The following is a 19,088-nucleotide window of genomic DNA, read 5'->3' as shown; positions in this document are numbered from 1 at the left end:
ATAATTTGCGCATCCTGCCCCCTTCTTTTAAATCTGAGATTATCCTAGCTATAAGAAAGAAAAGAAGAGGCAGATGTTGTAGACATACATTGATTCTTCATGTAAAATGTGATAGTAGAGTAATTTTTTAGTATTTTGCAGAGCAATATGATTGGCTGAATCTGAAATACCCTGCCAGTAAACTAGACAATTTGAAAGCGGGTTGATTTTAACAAGGATGAGACAGTGCTATCTTTCCATCTGTTGTTTAGACAGAAAGCGTTCAAACTCAGGTAGACCTTGCTTACTATCTACCTTAGATAGCAACCATTTGCAGTTACAACAGTGGTGAAAAAATAATTTTACAGCACACTTCCCACACCCCTTAGCATATAGGTTGAATAAATAAGAAGAAAGTATAAGGCCTTGATCAGAGTCCTAATCTAACTTCATCTTGTAATACTAGAGATTTTTGTAAGTATGGAATATTTCCTAAGATATCTTGGATGTTGACATCTGTACTGAATAAAATTTCATATGCTCTTCCATCTTTTGTGAATCGGATACTATCTGTCCACTAGCATCATGTAGCACACTAAATTGAGATTGGAAACTCCATATAAGTTCAGAAATTTTTTGGAAGACATTCTTGATAGTTCTGTATCTGTTTCCATTCTCACCATCTTTATAGATGTCATAATGCTGCTTCTAGTTTCTTCTAACAGCCTCTGGAATTCTTTATTTTGTTCCTTCATGAAATTGTTGACTTTTTTGGCTTTGGTTTATCTTCCTGGCAATTTGCATCATGTGTTCAGTCATCCGGTTACTTTCTTCTGTTTTTTATTTTTAATCTTTGACAGTCTCTTTTCACATTCATCCTTAATAACTTACGGTATTTGTTTTCATTCCACAATTCCTTTGGTTCCCTATTAGTAAAACACCAAACCGATTGCTGATATTTTCCTTGAAAATGGTGGTATATGTTCAAAATCATATCATGGAAACTGTCTGGCTTTATTCTTCCACTTTGGTTCAACTTGAAATCTGCATGTGACCAATTCATGTTCTGTTTGACAGAAAGATGCAGGCTACATCTTTGCTATTATCACTGATCTCTGCCTCTGCATTAATCGTATAATCCCGTGGTGGCGAACCTTTGGCATGCATGCCACAGGTGGCACACAGAGCCCTCTCTGTGGTCATGTGCACCATCGCCCCAGTCCTAGGCCTTCAGTCCCGTCCACGAGAAACCTACATCAATACCCACGCAGGGTAAGGTTGCCGCGCCCGTCCCTGCCTCCCCCAAGCGGTTTTTTATTAACTGCCTTTACTAACTCTTTCAGCTGCATTCCATTTCTGCGTTCACTTCTCAGCCTTCGCCGCGTGTTTGTGGGACTATCGGTAAAAAAAAAGTTTTATCAGACTTCCTAACTTCTCTTAAGGTCTCAAGAAGTAAAGCACTTGGGGGAGGTTAGTAAAAAAAAAGATTGGGAGAGGTGAGGGCATCTGGGTGGGGACGGGTGCAGCAATCTTACCCTGCATGGTGGCAGGAGGGTGGGGCATGTGCCCTTCCCATGCCAGACCAGCCTTTGCAGCCCGAGGGTGGCCGTGCTGGGCAGCGGTGGGCAGGGCGTTGAGGTGGGGGCTTGCAGGCCAACCAAAACAGCAGGTGGAGCATGGAGGCTTGGGGAGGAAGGGTGCTGGAATGGGCGGTCGGGCCATTGGCAAGAGCAACATGTCTGAGTGGAAAGTGGCCTCAGAACAAGTGGGGCAGGTAAGGAAAGAAATCCTCAATCCCCCATAGAAACTGCATTTCTTTCCTTACCTGACTCCTAGCCCTGTGCCATTTCTCCTTCGCGATCTGCCACTGCGTGCAAGGAAACAAAAGAATTGGGGGGGGGGGAAGATCAGTCAATCAATTCCAACTTCTCGTTGGAATTCGAAGTTGGAATTGATTGACTGACCTTTTATTCCCCAAAAAAACTTCCTTTGTTTCCTTGCACGCAGCAGCTGTGTTTTTATCCGGCCTGCCTCAACCTCCCGGGCAAGCCATCCAATCATGAGGAGAGGATGGGTGGATGCTGGCAAGAGCCCCAGCCAATGGTGGGAAGGTGAGTTGTTGGGAGAATATGTTTTTTTCCCCAGTTTCTCCCTCGCACGGCCAAGGACACGCTTATGCTTTGGCCACGCCCCCTTCTTCTCCTCTCGCCTATTTGCATTTTTACCTCAGGGCCGGGCTGAGAGGTTTAGGCCTCGCTTGCAACCTCGTCCTCCCTTAGGGTAGCCAAGCCTGGTGATGACGATGCCACTGCTGCTGCTGCTTCTGAGGCGGGTCCCTCGCTAGGTGGTACAGAACGCGAGCCCCAGCCTCCGCCAGTGCTGCTGCTGCCACAATGCCAGCCAAAAGGAAACTGGTGCTGCCGGCCCTCAACATCACCCTCACCATCGCCGAGGGACCCAGCCCCACCAGTGGTTGGAATGGGGCTGCTGGAGTGGGGTGCCAGTTATGGGTCTGAGGGAGCAAGCGAAGGGCAAGGTATTTGTGAGGGTCAGCTGGGGTGAGCGAGAAAAAAGGAGGAAAATTTGCTCCTGGAAGGTTATTTCGGCATTGTGTGGAGCTAAGGCGATGAAAGGTCGGGGAACCGCCAGGAGGGAGGATGTGGTCGACCTTTGGAGGAGCATCCCAAACCACGAACAGGAGTGGTGGTGCCGCGTCCAGGTGAAGCCCCAAGAGGTAGGCAAAGCTGGAGGTGGTGGAGCAGCTCGGAGGAACTGGGAATGCTGGTGCTGGTGATTGAGAGGAACTTCATTGGCCTTTAGGGTCCAGGAAATGGTGGAGGAAGGATGGGGGCATTGGGATGTGCCCCATGGGAAAGAGGAAGGCAGGTTCTTCTGCCCTGAGATGGTCCGGAATGCCAATCAAGGAGAATATTTCTGGCTCAGAGTTAAAATGAAGGGTCCTTGGCGGGGGGTGTCTCTGAGGATGGTGGTTTTCTTGCAGACGTTTTAGGACCCAAAGTGGGATAATACTGTAAGTGAACTAATGATGTTACCTAGTTTGGTTCATGAGATGTCTACAAGAAAGCCACAAAGCTCAGAGAGGACCAAGGAATCCACAACCACCCTCCTCCTCCTCTTCTTTTCTTCTCCTCCACTCCACAAACCCCATTCTCTTCTGGCATGGCTGATGTTACCTTTGGGAAATGAAATGTCTGCAAGAAATGCTGAATGGAAATGGCACCCCTGACCTGCCCCCTGTCTCACCTCGCCTCACCCCGCTGGATGAGCCTCTTGCCCACCGTCCCACCTGCCAGAGACCCCCTGGATCTCCCCCAACCATGCCCAGTCCCCACAGGTGTCCCACCCCACGAGCAACATCGAGGTGGCCACGCCCACCCAGTGGCCATGCCCACCCAGCACCCGACGATAAATAAGTGGGGTTTGGGTTGCAGTTTGGGCACTCAAATCTCTAAAATTTTTGCCATCATTGGTCTACTTGATTCCTCTGTGCTTCATCTGATGTTGTTAATGTATATAGGCATTATTTTAATTGTTTAATTTTAGGTTAGCAATGAAGAAATCACTGGATTGGCAGAAATCATTCTCCTACTTCTTTTTGTTTTTCTTTGGCCATACAACCCAACTATATTTTCCTCCTTAATGTTTCTAATTTTAGCATGCCAATCACGAACCTCAAGCAACTAATCTTGCTAGCACGTTCTGTCTATTTTAAATTGAGTGTGACTATAAAACTCATCATTTCCTCTTCATCATCATCAGTGGTTAAAACATAAACTTGTCATCTTAAAGAGATGTCCATGAAGAATGATTTACATTATTTAGTCACATTGTGGGCAAGTACTGTTCTTGCCATTCCTTTTATTTTTCTTCACGTCCTGAGTATGATCTAACTGAAATGTGTACAGTTCCAGTTCACCTCAATCTGCAGTCATGTAAAATATCGGTCCGTAACTAATTTATTTCTACTTTCGCTATGTTCTGTTTTCCCATGTTCTTAAGTTCCATGTTTTCACTGTATTTGGATTTTCTTTTCCTGCATGGTAACATCAGTTTTAATCTGGTCATGTCATAAACGCTATTAGTACTCCAGAGGATCCTCAGGTCTTTAAGAAGTCACTTCCTTAGTGAATGCTGTCCAAGCTGAGAGGCCTGTCATGCAGCATTACATTGTCAGTGGCATTATGTTGTATGTTCATGTGGCTTTCTCAGTAAAACACAGGAGTGGTTTACCATTGCCTTCTCCCATGCACTATGAAATTATTGCCTTTATCAGTATCATTAAAGCAACAATCCATTTCCAATCCGTCTTTCTGTATCCCTGCTGCCAAAATATAAATGCTTGCTTACTTTAACCAGGCAACTGACACAACATTCACTCCTCGGGTGACCCTGCTGGGAGTGTAGGCTTTTTCTGATCTAGCAAGTAAATGCAGAAATGCTAGTGGGAAAGGAAATTCAGCAATGAATTGCTGTCCTTCACTTGTCTCTATTAAACCTGTAGGGATGCCACTGCTAAAGAGATTTATTTCTGAGGAAGAATCGAGATTGGCTGTTTGAATGGAACAAATTATGCCACTTTATTTTGGCTACTTTACAAACTGGAAGAAAGCATAGTAAGGTAGCTGTCTTGATAAGCCTCTGTTTTCATTGAATGCAATCTGTAGATTTTGAACCTACTTATAAGAACTGAAATAAGTGTCTTTTTAATCCCCCCTAGATGAGATACCAGGGATTATCCTGTGCACAGAAAGAATAATTTTAGATGGCGTTTGAAGCATCACAAATCTATTTCCTTTTCAGACTTGGGAATAGTTGTAAATCATCCAGCTATTTGCTCTGTAGGAAACATAAAGCAGTGACATTTCTTCCTGCTTTGGAACTAGTAAAGGAAGTCAAGGGCAACTGAAAACAAAATTGCAAACCTCTGACAAAGAGTGCCGCATTGAATTTAGTTTAGGAGAGGCTTCTGGATATATCCAAATGCTGCTGAAGTTGAGTCACCTAAGGTGGAGACTTATGTTGGAGGTGGTGACCACAAACTGTTAGGGTTAGGACCATCAGATAAATACATTTATAAATATTTTTTCAATTTTCTTACTAAAATTGACTCTTACCACTTTCTTACAATATCTTTAACTATCCAATTCCAATAGTCTGTGATTCTCAACAGTCAGTATTTATAGATAAGGCTTTCATTGATCTGTGTAAGTCCTTGCTTTTTGGAGCTCACTCTGGTCTAATTGCAGCAGCAGATTTTTTTCCTCAAAAATCATTATCGGGGTTTTTTTGGTAGTAGAACGCCAAGCATGAAGAGATTCATTTTGGTACCAGTGTTGAATATCAATTGTGAGTGGTAGTATCTTCTTAAAAATATTCTGCTGTAAAGAAACATTATTTTTCAAATTTTATAGTGAGCCTAAAGCAGAGGTCTTCAAACTCGGCCCTTTTATGACTCATGGGCTTCAACTCCCAGAATTCCTCAGCCAGTGTGCCTGGCTGAGGAATTCTGGGAGTTGAAGTCCATGAGTCATAAAAGGGCTGAGTTTGAAGACCCCTGGCCTAAAGTCTTAAAAAAAAACACTGCCTTTATTTTAGCGGGACCTTTTATCCAATAGCTGAAAGAAGAGTTTTGCCCACTTTTCTGTGGTTGATATTGTGGCTATCCAAATTCTCTGCACACCTTTTCCAATTCCTGGATCCCTACATTTTCTGGCTGTAGCCAAGAGTTCAATATAAAGCTTTTCTTCTGTTGAGCTGCCAAACAAAGATGGTAATGATCAAGAATAAACAATCACAGTAATCAACATTATACCTTGCTCTAAAACTCTTAATACCCAGTTTGTTTGTCTTCAACACTCTACTCATTTTCAGTCTTTACTCCTTAATATATGACATAGCAAACTAGAAAAGTTCTTTTCTTGATGAAATTAGACAATTCAGCATATTGACTGATGGTAGGTGTCCAAGAGAGTCATCAGTCATTTGCTTTCCATCATCTGTTTCCAAAACACTTTCATGAAGAGGGCAGTGTTAATGAATGAAAATTCAAAATAGACTTCCAAAAATCAATTTTGGTCTATGGAACTATAACTCCACAGTGTTTTCATTTCATTGCTCTGTGGACATTTATATGTGGTAACTGTAATGAGATTTTTATTCAATCTGTTGATACCATAACCTCTAATTCTACCCGCACTTTTAATTTCCAAAAACCAATTCAACAGATTTCTAGAATCATAGAAAATAAATCATAACTTTTTGTAATTGTTGAAGGCTTTTTCCTTTTTCCAGTAGAGAAATGGAATTTTTAAAAATTATTTGCATCATCTTAATTGGTTTCTATATACACTGTATATATAAAATATGCTAGTCAGATATGTCCAAAATGTACCTAATTTGTTTCTGCGAAACAAATCCACTTATGTAAGTTGTTTTTGTACCGATATTAACTTACTCTCTTGTAGCATTAGTCCATGAGACATATGTGATGTTAGATCTGTTTTTTGTTCTTCAATTATTCCTATTAATCACAACATCTATTTGAAACAGCTGCTGCAAAAGATCCCTAACAATCGTGTGGTGAAAAAAATTCCTGCTGCTTACATTTTTCCTCATAAGTTAGCATTACATGATGTACACATTTGTTTTACATTAATGCCCTCCCAAATACTCTATCCATTTGTGTTACAGAACAGAAAATTGAAAGACAAGCATTCTAATAATGCAAACTTTCAAAATAGTCGTAGTTATCCATTGTATAAGCAAAAGGCAACTGCAATGACAAACATATATTTCAATAAGTATCTTTATGTAAGAATCTGCCTACCTTCTTTATTGCCCCAATCAAACTGTTCAACATTTAATTAAAAAATCTGTTTTGTTCTCAGTGGAGAGTAAATTGGACTAGGCTAGCCTCAGTCCTTCATGGTTGTCAATCTGCAAGACTTCATTTGATTCATCAGACTTAATCAAAGCTATGGGTACTATTAGTGTGAATGTGTATATGTGTGAACAGTGTGAATACATAGGTAGATGAATCTCTTTCATGGAATTCCCATCTTGATGTTTCCCATACTCTAGGATGCTCATGATCAGTGGGAATGTGGTTTCTCACAGTAAGTGATGATAACTTTATTGTCACTTTGAATGTACTTAGGTCTAAGTAAAGAAGTTGAGACAGTAATTTACTGCAACAATAGCAATAGACTTATATATTGCTTCACAGTGCTTTAAGCAGTTTACAGAGTCAGGAAATTACCCCCAATAATCTGGGTCCCCATTTTACTGACCTCGGAAGGATGGAAGGCTGAGTCAACCTTGAATGATGAGGATTGAACTGGTTGTAATCAGCAGAATTATTCTGCAATACTGCAATACTGCAATCAAACCACCACACCAGCACCGCTTTTACCTAGTATTACTTAGTAATATAAATACTGTTAAGTCTAATTTGGACCTTTAAGGGTAAATTTATAATACCACTCCAGTATCTTTTTCTTCTTTTTCTTTTTTCTTGTTTGGTTCAGATTTTGGCTGAAATTTTGTAGATAGATAGATAGATAGATAGATAGATAGATAGATAGATAGATAGATAGATAATAGAAGTATACACTCAAAATGGTTTTTAAAACAAATTATCTGACAAATTAACTGAAAGCATTTGATATAAATGCTATGCCTCAATTCTGACTTCATTTTAAATTGTGGTTAAGAAAGCTTACACTTATTAAATAATAGTTTGCAAAAGATTAGGTAACTTGAATTTGAATATATGTATAAGCGTGATCTGTGCTAATTGTGGTTAGGTATAAATCGATGTCTTATAGCTATATTTCAACAAATACCAAGAATAATCTTTAAATTATGATATACTGTTACATTTAACAGAGTAGATTCTGAACAGAAGGTTTTTCATTTGCTATGATATTTATAAAATATGAAGTTGTAGGGAATTTATTCTGTATTTAAGTGAGAAAGAAATTGTGGTGTTTCCCCATAGAGGTCTAGATTTACCATAGTCAGTATACAGGTAGTCCTTGCATGTTGGCTGCCTTGCTTTGCAACTGTTTGAAGTTTTTAGAATAAAACATAATAGATTTTGTTTGTTTGCATTCTAGGCATTTTATAGTTCATTTTAACATGGTTCCATAAACTTGAGTTTAGATGGTATACAAAGTTTTCTTACATTATGATGATATATGAAAACCTTGCTTTCTAGAATTAACACAATACATTGTGTTTGGACAACATGCTGTGCTTGAACCAGCTACTTTATAGCATAGCATAAAGTTGTCTCAGTATAAGAATAACATATAAATTTGCCTGATATTCTATTTTATGTTTTTCAAGTGGCCATTTAGATTGAGGCATATAGAAAAGCAGCTTGAAAACATCATATAAGGAACATTTGAAAGAAAGATGCCAATTTGCAATTTTTATTCATGCAAGTTATTTTTATGTTCAGCATTACTTTGAAGGAACCATATTACAGTCACAAGTCAAAATGTCTTATTAAAAAAAACACAGTGGAAAAATATATTTTTTTTCTTTTAAGAAAGCCTGTTAATCATTTTCTCTCACAAAAAAATCCAAGTCATTTCCAAAACTATTTCCCACAATAATTTTATAAAACATTCCAAGCATTGCTATTTCATCAGCAATTGTTTTCTATGTATTTCCTTCTCCATTTTTAAATGTGTTTCTTAGCCCAAATAACAAAAAAATATATCATGTAGTGTCGTTCTTTCTTCAGTAGTAAACCTTGCCATTAAACCTGTTGCAAAATACTGCAGCAGTAAGTGAAAAGCCCTAGCCTAGCCTTTTTTTTTGTAGCAGTATGTTTCAAAACAAAGTAGAAAAAATTCATGCACTCTGTTTAATCAGATGCAGTATATGTGATGCCATGGCAATAAATACTAGTTCTGTCAGTATGGCCTCCTCATAAAGCACATTCACTAGCTTTGGAAGCAGCTTTATGATTGACACGTATTTTGTTTCTGAGACTTTAATAGATTTTGTGTGGAGGTTTAGCCTTGTTTGTTGGAGGACAGGGTGTTGATGTATTGGAGAAGGAACTTAAATCTGAAGTTTACTGCTGATCCAGAATGCATAACTGGCCTTGATTTTTCAGAGGCCTGGATCTACATTTAGTGTATAGCTACTCAGTAGACCACTGTAGGTTCATAGCAAAATCAGTTTTCCAGCAAGCATTCTTGAAACTCTATTCTCTGCAATTTTGTAAGTGAAGCTAAAGGAATAGTACTAAATACACTAACCTAGGAGGGTGTTTCTGGACTGCTTGGAGAGTTCATACTGCTACCCCTCAGAATCTATTAGCCAAGTATTCAATTTTTTCTTCTGAAAGAAAGTGGATAAATAGTGGATAAATGGAACTGAAAAAACCCCTCTCCCTCTAAAATGAGAATGATTTAATATCATAATCTGACATGTAATACCACTTTACCACTTCTATTATTATTATTATTATTATTATTATTATTATTATTATTATTATTATTATTATTATTATTATTATAAGATTTATATACCGCCCTTTCCCGAAGAACTCAGGGCGGTTTACAGGATATTTAAAAGAAAATCAATACAAAAGTTAAAACAATTTAAAAAAGATTAAATGAAACCCTGAGAGAAAATAAAAACCCCAGTTAAAATTAAAAATTAAAAATTCTCAGCCTAGAGACATTAATATTTTTCTGTTCTATCCCTGTAAATTAAATAAGCATATTTCTCATCTAGTGACAATGCAACTGTTGCAAAATGTATCCCCCAAAAAAATTAAATGAGTAAAATGAAAACAGGTTAAATTGATAACAACAGCTCCAGTAAGAAGTGAACATCTAGCAAAGTGTTAGCAAAATCTTCAAATGAATAAATTAGAATTATTATCATTTTATCAGAAGAAATTATGCTGATGAAAAATTAAATCTTGGCACTACAAAATAGATGGTATACACCCATGGACAGCCGTGTTTATATTGCTGAGATCAACTGAGTGAAAGCTAACCTGTTCCAGTAGTAATGTGTAACATTAGTACCCATTAAGTGGAGGAATTTGAACAGATGTGGGCCACATAGAGTTCTAAAACGTTTTTATAATAGTTATACTAGAGCAGTTAGACAATCAGAAGTGTGTATGCACCTGGTTGCCTGTGGGAGAGGCACAGTTGCATCACAAAAGTAAATACACCCCTTAATGAATGAAACAAATATTACTATTAACTAATGACATTAAGATGGCTTCCTTAATTTGATATGAATTTAATCAGAAAAATTCCTTTTGGATTCTTCAAACGTCTATACACAAAATGTTAATAAAGTTACTGCTATCCAATTTGAATGTTGCCATGCAAAGTAAATACTGAATTAAAAGTTTGTGGAAATTTCATTTTTTAAATAGTTAGCTAGTTAGTTAGTTAGTATAGCCATCCACCTCAAGCCAGTAACTCTGGGCAGCAAACAATCATAAAAATAGTTAAAACAGCTAAAACACAATACATAAAAGAAATTAAATATCAATAACAGCCAAGACATATTATAATCCATTGTTGTCAACATAACCAGGAAATAGGGCCCTTCACATACTCGGGGCCCTGGACCCTGGCACATAGCCAGGTCTTCAAGGCTTTCCAAAAAGCCCACAGTGTAAGATCAATTCTGGAGGTAGAATGTTCGATAGAGTAGGGGTTACAGCAGAGAAGGCACATCTCCTGGCCCCACCAGCCGACATTCCTTGGCTGATGGAATCCACAGCATATCAATTCTGATGGGCCAGATTGGATGGTTAAAACAACTGGGAGAAGATGGTCTCCAGATAACTCAGTTCCAAGCCATGAAAGCAGTGGTGGGATTCAGCCAGTTTGCACCACTTCAGCAGAACCAGTAGCCCAGAACGGACTTCCGGAAGTGGCATCCACACAGAGAATCTGTTGTTCACATATTTGAATCTCACCACTGCATAAAGGGCTTTAAAGCTGACAAGTAGCCGCTTGATTTGCACCTGGAAACACACCTACAAACAATGCAACTCTTACATGTATCATGTAGTTGACACCATTTAGAACCCGTGCAGCTACGTTCTGTCCCTGCTGAAGCTTCTGTATGTTCCTTAAGTACAACCCTATGTAGATCATGTGGCAGTAGTCCAAATGGGAGGTTCCAAGGGCATGAGAGACAATGAACAAATCCTCCTGGATGCAACTGGTACACACAAGGTGTGCAAATGCCCTCTTAGCCATGGCTAACACCTGCTCCAGCAGGAATTGTGAGTTCAAGAAGACCCCCAAATTGCACATCAGGTTCATCTAAGGCAGTGCCACCTTATCCAGGAAGCATCCAAAGCCACGGTCTTGCTTGGGTTGAGTCTAAACCCATAATGCCCCATCCAGGTTTCTCAGCCTCCAGGCATTGAGACAAGATGTCCAGGGCATCACGCAGGCAGGAGAGACAAAGCTGGGGACCATCAGCATATTGATGAAAGCTCACCTCAAGCCATTGGATCACCTCACCCAGATCTATCTTCTCTGTAGAGGTCCATATAAATATTGTAATTGTACAGGATATTGAACAAAGCTAAATTGTATAGTTGTTCCTGTACTATAATTTTTCAGCCTGAATGCTTTCATGTTGGTACTTAAATCTTCTCATAAGTGAATAATTTTATTTGCTTTTGTAGGGTGATAAGTAGCTCTTTGGGGTTACTTTTTAATACACTAGTATTACAACTAGAGGTGTGAATTACCCTTTGTATATATGGGCAATGTTATAAAAAACCGTCCATTGTTAGTTTATGCTCAGAAAGTCATAGCTTGTTATTTCATCTAATAGGAAACAGTTGGGGAGCCTTTTTTCCTGCTGTTGTGTGCTATTAAACAACAAATCAATAAAGGATCTATTGATGCCATCACTGGAAAAGCAAGATATACACTTAATGAAGAATGGTTACTGAGAGAAAACATTGAAGCAAAGCCAAGGGTAAGAAGTTCCTTTTTCTTGTTTTTAATAAAAATGTGTTTGTTACTTTGCCTATGAGGCTTTTGTAACCAGGACACCTTAAGATTTGAAGGCATGTTTGATGCAACTAAAAGGCTGATACCTCTTTCTGAGTGCGTATCTCTGTTCTGAAATTCAGAAATGCATCCTGTTCCTAAGCAACCACCACGAAGTAACTTATTCCCTTGATAGACAAAGTGGCTGAAGCTGTGACCAGAGACAAAAGGGACAGCAGGGATCAAATCATGATTTTTCTAAGTGTTCATTCAGTTAGCAGGCTCCCCTGAGATTGGAAAACTTCTTCCCGAACTAAATTAGTTTTTTCACTTATAACTCGGGGTTTTTTTTTCCTCAGAAAGATAAGTCATTTTTTTTAGTAACAGCAGTCCAGTGACGTATCAATTCTCCTTGAATTGGAGGACCATGCAGAGGGGAGTATTTTCCAACTTAAGTGTACTATAAAAGATAGGTCTTGAAAATGGATCGTGTCTAGTGAGATAACTAGTCAAAACACAAAATCACTGAGGTTGACAAGTCATAATGTACCCAAAGTACAGTTTTCTTAGGAATTATATATTATATATTATTTGGACCTATTGTCCAAATTTTATTACCTATTCTGTACATCAAATGGTAGCAATTGTGCAAACATATATGAAATATGCAATTCTTAAAATGTTAGTATTGCTAAGACCTGAAAGACAGAGTATATATTGAATCATCAGTTCATAGATGATGAAAACAGTTGCTACCATGGTTCCCTGAAAGTAAGACCTACCTCGAAAATAAGCCCTAGCTTGATTTTTGGGGGTGGACCTAAGCCCTACACCAAAAATAAGCCTCGTTTTGGGACAAGGTACACACCTAAAAATCAAGTTAGGATCGGGGTGGGGGGGTGGAGCTGCCCCACGCGCTGCACACCCGCTTACCATTGCAGCCAGGCCTCACATTAACACCTGTCTCGCCTCGCCAGACCACTTCTTCTACACCGCCCCCCCAGCCTCCATTTCACTGGCAGAGGCCTTCCAGAAAGGCCTCTGCAGTCAAGAACCGAGCTACAGATTCAATCCGTAGCTCGGTTATCAGCTGCAGAGGCCTTTCCGGAAGGCCTTTGACAGCGAAATGCAGGCCACGTGCATCAATCCGAAGCTCCATTTTCAGCTGCAGAGGCATTTCCTTCAGCTGCAGAAGAAGTGGGCCAGCTGGGCAGGGCTGTTGGTGCCGCCGCTGCGAGGTGAGACCATGGAAAAGTCACCCCCCAAAAATAAGACCTGGTGCCTCTTTTGGAAGCAAAAAAATAAAATAAGACTGGGTCTTATTTTGGGGGAAACATGGTAGTTATTCAAGGTTATGCTGCTTTTAATACAAATATTACAGGAATTGTACTGAAAAATTATGCTGTTTTATAATTCTACTGAAAAAATATGTTTTTTGTAAGCTAGTTCATACTAGGTGGAGGAATGTGTTAAATTCAGTCTGTTAGTAAATGCAGCAGTAAAAATGTCTGCAAAATGGAAATTAAACTCTGCATTTGACTGCAGTTGGGTAAATCTTGAAGAATAGTCCCACAATCAGTGGGCTCACTCAGAAGTTATGATGGTGTAAATGGGAACAGCATTGGGGCACTGAACCTTTTGCCTTACTGCCATATCCCCATTCCTAGCTGAATGATAACTTACGGTGCAGAATGGAAGGGAAGCTTTGTCTTTCATGAATTCATATGAATAAATTGGGAAAAATCTATTTGAGTCTTTGTTTACTAGTGACTGAAATAGAAATTGCTAAGCACATTAGTTTGTGCTTAAATTGTAAGCCGCCCTGAGTCTTCAGAGAAGGGCGGGATATAAATGGGATTAAAAAAAAATGAATGGACAGTTCCATTCAGAGATATCATTAAGAGCACACAAACAGTCCACAACTGATTCTTTTTTGAAAATGCATATATAAAAAATGTTCCCATGACACAAGCAGAACTGTCTACAACTCGCAATACCTATGACGGTATATTGAATAGTTGAGGTCAGGGAACAGTGGTACAAAGCCAATCTGCTATCATAACATAATTCATTAAACTTTTATACTTCCCATCTCTCAACAGCTCTGGTTTATAAGACTTTCAGATATGTAGGACTGAATGTATAAAATACAAAAGACAGCATAGAGGCAGTCCTTAGCTTACAACAGTTCATTTAGCGACTCTTCTAAATTACAGTGGCACTAAAAGAAAATGACTTATGACTGTTTTTCACACTTACGATTGTTGCAGCTTCCACGTGGTCATGTGATCAGAATTCAGCTGCTTGGCAACTGACTCACATTTATGACAGTTGCGGTGTACCAGAGTCACGTAATCACCTTTTATGACCTTCTGACAAGCAAAGTCAATGGGGAAGCCAGATCCACTTAACAACTGTGTTACTAACTTAACAAATGCAGCGATTCACTTAATAACTATCACAAGAAAAGTTGTAAAATAGGGAAAAATTCATTTAACAATTGGTCTCACTTAGCAACAGAAATTTTGGGCTCAGTTGTGATCCAAAGTCAAGGACTAGCAGTATTTTACTGTCCAAAAGAGGAAGCCAATTTGATTTGCTGGCTAAGGCAAGAGGTCTCCAATCTTTTGGGCACAGGGACCGGTGCCATGGAGAAAGGTTTTTCCACGGGCCAGACGGGGTGTGGGTTTGAATACTGCCTACATCCTGAGGATGGAGCTTTGCTTGTTTGTGTAGCCTGCTTGCTGGCGTGCTGCGGACTGGTGCCGTTCCACAGACCGGGGGTTGGGGACCCCTGGGCTAAGGTATTGGATTAGAAAGCAGGGGCCATGCTTCCTGTTATGCCTTGATCATGAAAACCAGCTGGGAGTTCTATGGGCCAATCATTCTCTTTCAGCCCAACCCACGTCACAGATTGTTGTAGTATGCAAAATAGGAAGTGGAAGCATATAGACACATACTCCACCTCAAATTCATCCAAGAGTAAAGGTAGAATAACAAATCAAATCAAATGCTCTTGTGAAATCATATTCATAAGATATCACCACCTATACATTTGGAACACTTCGGTATATTTCTTGTGAACATACTGTACCTGATTATATGTAGTTACACTGCTTATAGCTGAATATTGTTTTAATGGAATAAAATCCTGAATTAAATATTCAGGAATAGAATCTTGACATGTTCAGTTGTCAAGAGTAGTCTTCAGCTAATGTCTGTTCCCAAATAGTAAAAAAAACAGAGTTTCTCTCTTGAGGTATTTTGCTCTTTTTGAATCAACTAGCTAGTACATTAGAGCTAGTTAATTCAAAAGGAGCACAAAAATTTAAGAGAGAACACTGTGGTTTACAAATGCGAATTCTCATAAATAACTTCTTATTGCTAGAAATGCTGCATGGGCCTTATTATTCCAAAGAGCAAAATAAATTGTAAAGCTTTTTTAAACTGTGTCATGTCCAGCTGCATTTAAAGATGTATTTGATTGCTCTTCTGTATTTTTTAAAAATCCAACTATATTTAATAAGCTAAGATACAAGGCAGAGGGATTTTAGCAAAGCTTTCTCCCTAATGTGTTTTTTTTTAAAAAAAATGTTTGTGGGGGGGTTGTCTTGTAGAGAAGTATTTCATCATATCAACCTTCATTTGCAGTCTGAAGTAGTTAAGTTAAGACACATGTCTAGGTTTTATCTGCTTATATTTATGAGAATTATGTCAATGCAGCAGTGGTAGCAACAAGAAGACACAGAAGCTCAGGTTGCTAAATGTAATTTCTACTTAGCCCAGGGAAGAGCCAAGGTCATTTATTATGTAGTAGATCTATGTTACATCTCTCTCTCTCTCTCTCTCTCTCTCTCTCTCTCTCTCTCTCTCTCTCTCTCTCTCTCTCTCTCTCTCTCTCTCTCTCTCTCTCTCTTGCAGAGAGAGAGAGAGAGAGTTCATAATCATTCTAAGGCAAAGTAAATTATCAGCTTGCCATTCACTGTAGCCATATTCGCTGGTGCTACAAAATGAATTTATGGAAGAAAATGGCAACTGCATGATATTGTTCCTGTATTTCAGACCTTAAGTTCATAGACAGGACAGTTCAAGGGGAGCTTAACAATGTTCTCATACCACCTTGAATAAAACAGTCAATACCAATTTACTGAGCTGTAAATCAGTGCTTTTCACTAGCTTTAACATTCACCTCTTGCTATCCCTCTCTCTTAATATACGGTAGTTAGATTTGCCAAAGATTCTTGGAGTCTATAGTTCATATGCTTTCCATGCTTATAACTTGTGCATATCACCTACAACCTTAGCAACCTTCTCCCTCCACAGAATCTTAATGTGTCTTTCCAAGGCTGTGGAATGGACTCTTTGAGTGTTCGGGTGATGGATACAGATACTCTCAGTCAAGTTAAAGAGAAGATACTTGAAGCCTTTTGCAAAAATATTCCATACTCCCAATGGCCAAGAGTGGAAGATGTTGATCTAGGTAAGTAAGGTTTTTTTGTTTTGTTTTGTTCAGAAACACCAGCTTTTATCTTTAGGATATGAATGCTCATCATATGCAAGATAACATTCAGACATGGAATATCTGCCCTTAGTGTTTTTCTTTGATCAGCTGCTTGGGAAATAAGCAGTGTTTTAAGAGATTTGGTATTTATTTTGCTTGTTTTCAAAAATTCACTTTGCCATTAAGAGTGCTTACGTTACATACAAGCAAAATAATCCCCAAACCTATAACTTCCAGGAACAAAAAATGACAGAGATAGGTTGAATTGAGGTGGAGCGTGTGTGTGTGTGTGGGTGCGCGCGCACGTGTATGTTCATGTGTGTGTGTAAAAGATTTAATAGAGATGGCACTAATTAGTGAAGGACCAAGCCATCAAATAAAGCACTGAGGGTTAAATCTCAGGAATGCCCCCAGTTGTGCTTCTTCAGCATATTCAGGGAAACAGCAACAGGAACATAAAGTCCTGTTGCTAATAATTGCCTAAAACTAAAAAGGAGATCTTGTCAGAAGCAAAGGTAATAAGTTTTATTTACAGATATAAATGCTGGGGGAATATAGAAAAAATGGTGGTTTTTCACAGGGAGCTCTGAGGTTTCCCTCCTCTGAAATTAAAAAAAAAAGTTTTGAAGAAATTGAAAAAAATTGGTTGAAGTCAGAAAAAAATGGTAGCTCTACAATTAATCAATAGTTTGTAACTTTATTTATGTTCTCTTAAGTTGTGCTTCAGAAATTAACAGAATTTCTATATAAATGCATTAAGGGTTAGATAGTACTTGAGCAAAAGCAATTGCTGTACATATGATGATGATGATGATGATGATGATGATGATGATGATGGAAAGAACATCTAGTCCAACGCCCTGTTCAGGCAGGAAATCCTATACCATTTTAGACAAATGGCTGTCCAGTCTCTTCTTAAAAACTTCCAGTGTTGGAGCATTCACCACTTCTGGAGGCAGGTTGTTCCACTGGTTAATTGTTCTAACTGTCAGGAAGTTTCTCCTTAGTTCTAGGTTGCTTCTCTCTTTGGTTAGTTTCCATCCTTTGCTTCCTGTCCTGCCTTCAGGTGCTTTGGAGAATAGCTTGACTCCCTCTTCTTTGTGGCAGCCCCTGAGATATTGAAACACTGCTATCGTGTCCCTTCTTGTCCTTCTCTCTTCATTAAACTAGACATACCCAATTCCAGCAACCATTCCTTATATGTTTTAGCCTCCAGTCCCTTAATCATCTTTGTTGCTCTTCTCTGTACTATTTCTAGAGTCTCAACATTTTTTTTACATCGTCATGACCCAAACTGGATGCAGTATTCCAAGCATGGCCTTACCAAGGCATTTATTTAAATCCAGGTAGTTGGAAATCAGGGTGTTGGAAAATCTTCCTGAAGCCTTTTTTTTTTTGCAAAGTTTAAGTGTGATAGTATTTTTATTGGTATAGATGGTACAAAAAGGGTCATAACACCCAAGTAGAGTATAGGGATTATAAATTATCTACTTGCAATGTTCTTAAAAGATTTCCTACCATGGTTACTCACATGTGAGTCTAATGGAATAAAAATGCTCTTTAAATCTCCATAGCTTGCTACTGCAGTACTCGTTTCCCAAATCACAAAATGTGGCATCAAAATAAGAAAAGCGATTTATATTCTTGCTAACACTTGCTGTATTTCAGGCAACTTTTTTTACTCGTTCCATTTTCTTTTTTTAGAATGGTTTGCCACAAGCACTGACAGTTACATCCTCCGGGACCTTGATGACACTTCCGTGATGGAAGATGGCAGGAAAAAACTGAACACCTTAGGACATTATAAGGTAAAAAAGTATCATTGCTCCAAGAATTTATTTCCCTTTAAGCCTGGCTTTCCTCAGAGGCCCCACGATCTGCTTCCTAAGCAGGATTAGCAGAAGCAAGCAGGAAGGTTGCCATAACTCCACAAGACCTTCTGGGGAATAGACATCTGCCCTGGCGAGAAATTCGTTAATATTGCAACACATCAAGACTAATTAAACACTTTTCATGCAAAACAAGATATTGCCATGGAAGAAAAAGCTTCATTTTCCCAGTGGCTGCCATCCATCCGTCCTAATTAAAATCATGCCAGTCCTCTTCTTAACAATAGTGTCAGAGTTCGCATTGATCTCTTATGGGAGCACGGGTTGCCCACAAAAGAAGCTTGCTTTTTTTAAAACTTCCTTTGTGAGAAATAATTTCGATTTCATTTGAAGTGACAGTCATATAATTTAGGCCTTTCTTCAAAGCATTTTCACACGCATATACTAATTTCATACAATAGCCGTGGGACTGAGCATGTACTACTTCTGTGTTTTTCCTTCCGTTCAGTTGTGCCCAATTCTCAAAGACTGCCTGGACAATTCCCTGCAGTTTCCTTGGGAAGGTTTTTCAGAAGTGGTTTGCCATTGCCTGCTTCCTAGAACTGAGAGAAAGTGACTGGCCCAAGGTCACCCAGCTGGCTTTGTGCCTAAGGCTCCCAGTCTCCCATTTTCTAGACTCGTGCCTTAATCACTACACCAAACTGGCTCTCACTACTATTACAGTACCACAGCCTATTTCTTGAAAAGATAGAA

General features: G+C 39.1%; 1 protein-coding gene across 1 annotated transcript in view; it reads left to right on the top strand.

Moving 5' to 3' along the window:
- PLXND1 (plexin D1) overlaps positions 1 to 19,088 on the top strand; it is a gene marked incomplete at its 5' end in the record, with an annotated part of 175,654 nt that overhangs the window by 127,335 nt on the left and 29,231 nt on the right. Inside the window, 3 exons of the mRNA XM_083353821.1 lie at positions 11,845 to 11,991; positions 16,329 to 16,485; positions 18,211 to 18,314. Coding sequence (XP_083209947.1) covers positions 11,845 to 11,991; positions 16,329 to 16,485; positions 18,211 to 18,314 — 408 coding nt within the window. The remainder of the gene's footprint in view (positions 1 to 11,844; positions 11,992 to 16,328; positions 16,486 to 18,210; positions 18,315 to 19,088) is intronic.

The sequence above is a fragment of the Vipera ursinii genome, assembly GCF_947247035.1.
Source record: "Vipera ursinii genome assembly, chromosome: 2".
Taxonomy (NCBI): Eukaryota; Metazoa; Chordata; class Lepidosauria; order Squamata; family Viperidae; genus Vipera; species Vipera ursinii.
Note: the sequence above shows the minus strand (reverse complement) of the source record. Positions and strands in the feature narration are given on the sequence as shown.